Source organism: Ruditapes philippinarum, unplaced genomic scaffold, assembly GCF_026571515.1.
Source record: "Ruditapes philippinarum isolate M1 unplaced genomic scaffold, ASM2657151v2 ctg9536_1_1_1_1, whole genome shotgun sequence".
NCBI lineage: Eukaryota > Metazoa > Mollusca > Bivalvia > Venerida > Veneridae > Ruditapes > Ruditapes philippinarum.
Genome location: NW_026860847.1, coordinates 16,534 through 26,775, shown reverse-complemented (window position 1 = coordinate 26,775; position 10,242 = coordinate 16,534). Strand labels below are relative to the sequence as shown.

At 33.1% G+C, this 10,242-nt stretch overlaps 1 protein-coding gene across 1 annotated transcript; it reads left to right on the top strand.

Annotated features, from left to right (window-relative positions):
• Nucleotides 1–1,007: 1,007 nt before the first annotated feature.
• LOC132713561 (uncharacterized) lies at nucleotides 1,008–9,648 on the top strand. Its single transcript, XM_060696200.1, has 4 exons — nucleotides 1,008–1,082; nucleotides 5,645–5,808; nucleotides 6,283–6,372; nucleotides 7,323–9,648. The coding sequence occupies exons 1-4, from the start codon at nucleotides 1,073–1,075 to the stop codon at nucleotides 7,887–7,889; spliced, it is 831 nt and encodes a 276-aa protein (XP_060552183.1). The 5' UTR covers nucleotides 1,008–1,072; the 3' UTR covers nucleotides 7,890–9,648.
• Nucleotides 9,649–10,242: the final 594 nt, after the last annotated feature.

Genomic DNA, 10,242 nt, shown 5'->3' with positions numbered 1-10,242 from the left:
CAAATTTCAAGATTTAGTTTGAAAACAATTTAACAAAGAGATAAGCTAAAAAGTATAAAATATGAAAAACATTTTGATACAGATTGTCTTTGTTGTCTATATAGAACGGTAAAGAAAATGCATAACACTATCATCCAATACAGTTTAAACTAGAAAATACAATATCAAGCGATAAAATCACCGATTGGGATATATTATTTCGAATATAACTCGACATCAACAAATAAATGCTGCCGTAACTGAAAATAAGCTAAATTGCGCCTGATTTGTTTCCGTACTTATTTTCAGCGCGTCGCAATTTTAGTGGTTACGTCAATGTATAATGATTACGTCACATGTCTAAATAAAGAACGTCAACAGTGATTTTGTTGCACTAGAACACACTATTTTGGTTCTTCTATATTCAATAGGGGAAAATGCGGGTCGTGTTAGAATTATTTATTTTAATTCGTCGTAGTTATCTTATCAAGTTTTTGTTCATTTCACTGTTATAAGTGGTAAAAGGCATACAGGTAGTAGGTTAGATAATTTATTAACATATTAAGCAAAAACCACGCATGTATTTAAACGGATAAAACATATACGCATTCTGGATGAAAAACAAATATAAAAAAAGTATACTTATAGTCTCTTCGACAACATGTTATCAATTATGTTATTGTTGATAATAATGATGACATGTTGTTGTTGTTGATGATGGTGATGTTGATGTTTCAATTATTTTAATAGGTCAGGTCCAACACTAGAGGAGTAATACAGATACATAATTTGCATCGTATCTGTGGGCGATTGCAAAACGAGTTATGGAAAAAAGAACACACAGAACGTAGTCGAAATATACTTTAGGACTTTACACCCACTTTATCCTCTGTAGATTAAGCTTATATGTACTACTCTTGGCATTACGGCTATATATGGAAATCCATTGTTGCAAAAGCTTAACTTATATTGATCTGGTACAAACAAAGTTAAATCGGTCTTATTTAAATTATATCTCTGTGTCTGTGAATAATACCTACAAACATAAGAAAAATCTTGTTGGATTTTTATACAATCTAGGATAATTATACAAATGGCTAACGGTAAAATTTCTTTCATTCATACATAAAATTTGTTTGATAATTCACAATTCAGTATACATTGAATATAATAGGGATTACATCTACATTCATTATACTATTATATTAAATGAAAGTTTAGATGAAGTTATTGTAGCCGATCTGTTTTCTTAAAAAATATTTTGAAAAGAATAAAAGAAGAATATAAGGTAAAATGTTGTTGAAACATACACTTTAATATTTTAAATCAACGTACGTATCTCGTGGTGTTGCATTAGCCAGTTACATTAAATAAATTTCATAAAAAAAGAAATAGCGACATTTCATTAATAAATTGGGTTTCATATCGACTCCAGATCCTATTTTGGTGTCCAGGCAACCAAAATGAGTTTAATGAACATACAAATGTGCAACCTCATTGTTGCGAATTCGGAAGTACAATTTCTGTTTGCATGAGAAACTCCGCCTTCAGATCATCCGTACATCAATATTAAATCAACAAACATGACTAAGTAGCAGTCCTAATTTAACGGTATATTTCCACATTGTAACGGATATTTTCATGCAAATTTAATCTGTTTTATGAGATGATTATTTTTTCTGAACCACAGGCCTAGTGCACCGTGAAGCTTTAACGGTAAAAGTGTGTTTGCACAAGAAAATATTATATTTGCTGTGTTCCGGATAGCAACTATAACTCCGTGACGTAGCGCATACACGAGCTGATTATAGTCCTCATTTGCATGTTAAAATTCGTATACGAACTTTAGTGTTACCGTGGGGTTTTCCATTTAAAATCCTAATTTATGAACAATATTTGATGAGATTTACAACGATACTGTTAAAAAGGTTAATGAAACTGTAGAATGCTTGGTTTTTAGGCCACCGGCAAAAATATTTTAACATATTTATTTAATGTAACTTTAATTGAACAATTTAGATACATGTAAGTAAACACAAAACTACTCGTAATTAGACGCTTACTGAACTGATAAATGTAATATTTATATAGGAATGTGACATTTTCTTTATAGACAATCCAAATCCGACTTGGCAATAAATGAGCCGCGTCACGACAAAACCAACATAGTGCGTTTGCGACCAGCATGGATCCAGACCAGCCTGCGCATCCGCGCAGTCTGATCAGGATCCATGCTGTTCGCTTACCAACTCTATTACAAGTGGAGAAACTGACAGCGAACAGCATGGATCCTGATCAGACTACGCGGATGTGCAGGCTGGTCTGGATCCATGCTGGTCGCAAACGCACTATGTTGGTTTTGTCGTGACGCGGCTCAAATGTTGATTTCAAAGACAATCGTATGCGTTCTAAAATCATTTACAAGTAGAGTTATATAGATAGGTAAACTGTATGTTTAACAAAGGCATTATGCCCATCAGTATACTACGGAAGAGTATACTGACCCCTTATAAAATTTATATGCCTGTTTACAATAAGACAATACATGATTACATTATAGTTCGTAACGATTCTATAAAAGTTTATTAATATATATAGTTCATATTGTACGGAAGCTTATCAGGGCCTCCACTTATCTAAAAGTTTTACGTCATGTCAACTTGTTTCTTCTCGTTTTGACCATATACATTCCATGAAGACGTTATGATTAATACGTAATGCATAAAACATTCCGAGAAGACGTTATGATTTATACGTAATACGTAGAAGTTTTTAATCATTGCAAAAAAACTTTGTTGAATTACGTGAGCTATTTGTCAATGCGAGTAACGTCTTTGCGTCTTACTAAATATTTCAGCAAAGTCGTGAAATCAAGAAGTTTCGACAGGATTTTTGTCGAAGAGACAAAAGCTTCAAGCAAATCGAGAAAAATTCAGTTGCAATGCCTAAAAGCTTCTCATATTTGTCAGTTAATTTTATTAAGAAATGCAAAAACATCTTACCAATGCGAATAAAAATAAGTTGACTTGGCGCAAAACATCTCACCGACTGTAGGCCCTGATACGCTTCCGTAATATTGACCTTTTCTCTTCTTTGGCTACTACACTGTTTCTTAAGACCTTACTTTTATTGATGAGACATATGTTTTTTTCTTCTTTTCATTGTAATTCTACTTTTGAAAGCAGACGTTTCTTGAAGTAAACCGCTTTTATTTATTTGAAAAAGGTATGTTTTCGGGGCATTATTTGTTCGACAGGTACAGAGATAATATGAAATTATAAATTTTCAACTATCTTCGAAGAAACTATGCATATTTGTGATTTTAGGGTGTATAATAACAGATAAAAATCTTAAATATCTATTTTATATATCATATAACCTATCAATTATTTTAAAGATATGTGGTATACAAAGGCTTTTTTTCTTTAAGGCATATAAAATATATAACGCGGGTAGGTATACTCTTTTGTCGTAAACAGTAATAAAACAATCGTTATCTACAAAACACATCAATGGTATGATGTAAGCATGATACACATGCCTTAAGTCTATTACAAAGTAAATTCTAATTCATAATAACAGATGCTATATATATTATATACAAAATGAACATTGTACAGTGTGTACAGTACACTGTCTCTTTTATTAAAACACCAAAAAACAAACACCGCTTAACCTTTAACTATCCAAATATATACATGTGCTATATAATACATGTGGTAAATAATTCGATCCGATTACAGTGTGGATCAAAGAACTTAATACGACTGGTTAAAATGTACGATTGCCAAATAATTGAAATAATAATAAAAGAAACATTTAGTTTGTTAATCACACTATATAAAATATAAATCCCCTTACTTTTCACAAATTGCATACATTGTTTATAAACAGCTGGGATAGAATAGTAGGGGTATTAAATTTTCCCGTATTTTTAATTGCCAAGACTTCGGTAGGACTGGCGTATAAATTTCGAGACATCGTTCTTCCGACCTCTTTATTACTAAAGAATAAGCAATTTAGGCTTACTAAATATCTGTACATATTAAAACATTTTCAATTTGATACAAACTTTTCATCCATAGTTACAGAAATTGTAGGGAACTGAACTCTGGATTATTTGCATGAACCTTGAAATCGTTTAGTCGGCACGAAATTGAAACTCTTTTCAGAAAATACCTAAACTGTACTGTTTGTGTTTGTACATGCGAATATGGAAACTATAACTTCAATCCGATTTCAACGTTATGGTACTACATGTCTTGTGATTCTGTCACTATACACAAAGAAAACAGGAGCACCGCTAGGCGGAGAATTATATGCCGGAAATGTGTTAGTCTTGAATGAATAAACAAACAAAAAATGTGACTTCTGTAAAATAGCCATCTTTCATTGTATTTATGAAGGAAATACAATGTATACATAAATTAAAGAAATTGATACATAAACACATTAAAATAAAGTACTACCTCCTTCAAAAAGCAATATACCTTTAAAGCTGAAGAACCTTCATATATATAAAGTTGCTGTTTCCAATGCACCACCATCAAGTTGTTATCTTGTAAGTATAATTACGGATGGACGGAAAGACGCCAGGGGTATAACGTAATATAAGCAAATCTTTTAGGGAATATAATCAATGTATTCAATATAAGTAATTATCCTTTGAAGTGTGATAGTTGTAAAACTGTTAACAATATAAAGGTCATTTGACATTGAACTTTGACCTTGTGACCCAAATATAGATATGGGTCTTTTATTCTACATAGGCAATCATCCTATGAAGTTTGAACACTGTAAGCCATAAGGAACTTGTGTTATGCTCCATAAACAACAATTTTCAGTGATTAGGTCATTATGACCCTGACCTTTGACCTCATGACCCTAGAAAGGGGTCATGTATTGCACATGGCTGATCATCCTATAAAATTTTACAGCTGTAGGTTGATTACTACTTAAGTTATTGAGCGAAAACCATTTTCAGTTTTAAGGTTAAAGTGACCTTGCCCTTTGACCTTGTGACCCAAAAAATAAAAGGGGTCTTTTACTCAATATTGCCAATCATCCTATAAAGTTTGAACAGTGTCGGCCAAATTGAACCTTATGACCCTTAAATCATTAGGGACCATGTAATGGACATGGCTGTTCATCGTATAATTTCTACAGCTGTAGGTTGATAAATACTCAAGTTATTGCGCGGGAACTGTTTTCAGATTTAAGGTAAAAGTGACCTTGACCTTTGACCTTGTGACCCAAAATTCAATAGGGGTCTTTTACTGAATATGGACAATCATCCTATGAAGTTTGAATATTGTGGGCCAAATGGAACTTAAGCTATGCTCCGGAAACCGAATAGCTAACGAACGGAGGGGACGGACGGACAAACTGCCGGACATTATATGTCCGAAATTCTTTCAGGCATATAAAAAGGGTATTAAACTGTCAGGGACTGCATGTATGTGCGACTGTTCTTTTTTATACATGAACTTCCGATAACAGGGATAAAAACAAAGACTTTTAAGGCAACAATAATAACGCATTTTGTATTGATATTTTCCGTTCAAGATTATCATGTTTTCTTTATATGATGCTAAATTAACATTCCTCAGACCGATATTATTTTCTTAAATACATAACAATATTGACGTGCAATGAAATGTTACAGACGAGGGTCGCCAGCAGGCGTTAAAAAGATACCGGTTATTAACGGCGATGTTGGGACTCCTTGGTGCCAGTTTGCTAGCATTAGGTATAGCGGCTGTCGTCATTACAGGCTCTAACAGCACTGGGTTACCATACTTTCTCGGCGGATTCATAGTCGGAATAATGGTATTGACATTGAATGTTTTTTTCTCTCTTCTAAAGTATTTCAAATCAATGCTGACAAAATACTGATAGACCAGTGCAGATTTCCTTGCAAATAGTATCATAGTGTAAATACTGAATCAAAGGTCAATTCTAGATCGAAGTCAAATCTAATATATCACTAGAACATTAACATCTACACGTTATGAAACTGTATATAAATCCGTTTGTGCAATATGCATTTTTTTCCAGTGAAGAAAAATTTATTTATTTTAAACGGCTTGTTTTATAAATGATTCTGTGCATTTTTGTTTTCTTAATTCGAACTGTTTTTACAACCATTTTTTGTTTAAAACAACATCGAAACCATTTAAATCATACATGTATCCTAATAAAAATAATATTATTTTAACGAATCGCTAAATCTTTTATTTCAAATATGAAAATCATTGTTCTGACGTTACAGTGTATTAATTGTTTTTTTCTTCTTCTTCTAAGAATCTAGGTGCTACCGCAATTTGCACGTGCATATTACTTAAGGCTCCAGGTGCGGACACTTTCGAAAAACGACTAAGTGTAGGATGCGCAGTAAGTAATTATTTATCATTCATACAACTTGATATCAACATTAAGAAATGAGTCATGTCACGACAAAACCAACATTGTGCGTTTGCGACCAGCATGGATCCAGACCAGCCTGCGCATCTGCGCAGTCTGATCAGGATCCATGCTGTTCGCTTACAAACCCTATTACAAGTAGAGAAACTGATAGCGAACAGCATGGATCCTGATCAGACTGCGCGGATGCGCAGGCTGGTCTGGATCCATGCTGGTCGCAAACGCATTATGTTGGTTTTGTCATGACGCGGCTCAAATAACGTCCTTCAAGCGATTCCATTACATACGAAACGCATGAAATAAGAGACCGTGCACATACAAATAAAAAGCATAGAAGAGCGAGAAACTTTATAGTCAATAAAATTCTACTATTTAATGAAATTCATCCGCTTACTTTATTCCACTTGTTGTGGTTTATGTGTTATAAACCTGTACAATACGCAGATGCGTAAATGCAACAATGCACAAAAACGGCAATTATGTCCGTTGATTAAGCAATAACTAGCATTTTCATACTTGCGACTCCAAAAGGTATAACTGCCAGAGAATAGTTTGCCTCATCTGAATTTACGTTCCTTTTCAATTTCTCACAAATTGGTTTGATTATATTATTTATTTCGTACCATCGAAGTAAGTATTATATATGATTTTTACTTTTTCATTTTGAACATATTTATAGTAGTTTATTACGTTATTACGTTTGTGACCTTCTACGCTATAAATCAAAGGTGTGAATGAGTTGAACATTATGGCAGGTTATAAAGTCTTCAGCGTTTAAGCAAAACTTAGTATATTTCGACTTGACTTTTGTCACATTCTCAATTGGGTCACTACACTGAAGTAGTCTTTCAAGCAGATAAATAAGTGGAAAACATATTATTTTAAAATATTAAAGTAAATATTTATAATTCTGTTTCCAGATTCAGGGCCAATATTTTCTGGCAGCGTTTACAATCATGGGTTGTTTTATAGGCTCTATATTTGCTGGTGTTGGGGGAATCAGTAAAGGATTATCAACATATGACTATGATGATGATGATAAAGATGATGAAGAAGAGTTAATGAAAAAAAGACAGCTCCTGGCAACTCTCATTCTAGTTGGATGCATCTTGGGACTATTCGCGACAATATTCTCAATGTGTACGGTGTGTACTTATAGCTCCTACTTCGGTGTTGTCATGAAACGTAACAGACGCGGGAAAATGACGCTTATTAATACCGGTCAGTTACCAGGTGAGACAACAACGACGTCCAATCAAATGAGTACAATTCAGATAACAAGATCTCTACCGGCACCAAAGATGAGAAATAACCGAGTTGATGATCTAGAGAAAGAAAACCGCTTACTGCAGCAACAGCTTGAACTACAAAAACAGCTAAATGAACAAAAACAACAACAACAAATGCTGCAGCAAACTCAGTATTCTGATGTCTACCCTCCACCACCTCCGTCATACGATGTAGTTTACCCGCCCCCTCCAAACTAACTAACAACAAAAACAACAGCAAAAGCAACAACAACAGCAGCAGCAGCAGGAGATGATGAAATATGCAATTACAAAAACGAAAATGTTCATAAAAATATGAAATAATATTAAATTATATAAAATATGACATGAAAATATGATAATCAGTCCTAAAACTTTGATTTAAACTAAAATCATAAACAACCATACAATAGTCCTTGCATATGATGGCTTGTATTATGTATTTAATTTGTATTGTGTTATTACTAAAATTATTCTGGAAACGTTCACAAGTTTGTTTGTTTCATTCAACAGTATTTCAGTCATATAGGCGAGTAGTTTTCTAACCATCGTTCCTGAAGAGTTACACCAGTACTAAACTACCTTCCTCCGTGCTAAACTACCAAAGTATCTCCCAAGGATCGAACCCACGCCAGACAGGTAACTGGATCAGAAGTCATCGACTCTAAACCCTCGACCACGGAGGCAATTGGAAACGTTCACAAGATAAAAGCCACAAGATAAAAGCTGGATGTTGGAGGTATATGAACTTAAACAGAAACTGTTACAGAAACTATACATGTGGTTGACATAAATTACATTAAAGGGGTGAAGATTCGCAATGGCTTATTTCTGCAAACTTTTGTGCATAAAGAATCAACAAGATCTCCGTAGACCGATACAAAATTTTGTTATGTAAGTTAGTACTGTCATAGATGTCCACTTTTAGTTCTGTCAAGAAGACCAACACAAAAATGGATTTTCCACTTCATGTCATTAAATTAGATAGGTAGGACCTAAAAATTAATTATCAGGACCTTTATTCATTTCACGATGGAACAATACTATGAGATAGTAGTGAAAAAATTAAATAAGACAAGGTTAACATTAGCTGACACTATGTTCCGTAAGGGATAAGAGAGGAGGTATCTCAAGGCCAACGCAATCAAAAAAAATCTGCCGAAAAAAATCTTATCTGTTGTCATTTTTTTCAGTGACAGACAATGAAATATTCAATTTTTACATAGTTTGAAAACCATCATAATTATTAAGCTCTTTGTAAAAGGTTAGGCTTATAAAATAAAAATGCTAAGACAAAGATAGAACGTGCAATTAAAACACATTCCAAAACGAAACTTTTGTCATGAAAATACCTTAAAATACGGTTCATGAAAATTGATATTTTATATGTGTCATTATTATTGTTATCAAACTATCAAATACAAAAACGCCAATGAAAATGAATATAATAATATTCTTTGAATAATGCATTTTGTTTAATGATGGTAATCAAAATTTTATAATAATGATACATTTTTGTTTCAATATAAACAAGGATCTAGTTAAAGCTTACATGTCGCTTCCACTAGTTCAAACCAATAATATCAACTTAGTAAAATCAAAGGGCTATAAGCTCTGTGGTATTTTCTGATCTTTGCAATCTATATCGTAATGTATATCTGTATGTATTTTCCTGTATAAGTTTATTTTTATATACTACAATTCATCTTGCAGAGCAACGAGATGCAGCGACTGCGTTTAGAATTTTGTTAACTATAACAGTTTGAGTTTGATACATACGAAATTTTGCATGACTAGAATTGTATCAAAACATCATTTATGCTCATTTGTTTATGACAGTCACACTTTATCTATGCATATCTTGGCTACTTTCTTAAAAAAGACACAAAAAAAAAAATAAAACAATAAATAGTTGCCTCGACTTGGATTTGAACTCCAGACCTCTCACACTCTAAACCGGCACCACGGGAAGTTATACGAATACACCCTGAATAAAATCAATTAATTCTAAATTTAGAATTTCAATTTTTGGTTAGAAATCCTCATTCATTTCGAGGTATTTTGTTCACGATAAACCTGTTGTTTAACATTGATGCAAATAATTCAGCGAAAATCTTCTCGCCAGAACAGTCCGACATGTATATATTCCACTACTCGACAGTCAGATTTATTTGTGTAATAAATCGACATCGCAAAAAAAAAGCATTTTCATTGATTAAAATGATATTCATCCGCGTAATTTGTGATTGTGCATTTATTGACAATTCTATAAACCAACGTTACTTTTAAACTTTGAATACGTTGTAATTTGTTTGATACTTGTAACAAAATAAAAATTTGTCTTTCTTTTACATCGCTAGTTTTCAGCTGTTTTGAGAACAACTTGTTGTTAGGTTTGTCGTGAGGCTCTGTGCCAGAGATTGAATTTCAGCATTGTATTTCCTGGTCAGAAAATACAAAAACAACAACAGAAAACAACAATGAAACAAATATACACTTACATTCAAATTCAAACTAAGAATGTATGCTTCCGTCAATTGCAACCAGAACTTTCTTTCCAGAATTTGTTAGG

Bases quoted from the DNA above. Each gene is read 5' to 3' on its own strand.
- LOC132713561 (XM_060696200.1), top strand. The intron at 5,809-6,282 runs GTATTGACATTG...TCTTCTTCTAAG, and splicing joins GATTCATAGTCGGAATAATG to AATCTAGGTGCTACCGCAAT. The intron at 6,373-7,322 runs GTAAGTAATTAT...TTCTGTTTCCAG, and splicing joins GACTAAGTGTAGGATGCGCA to ATTCAGGGCCAATATTTTCT.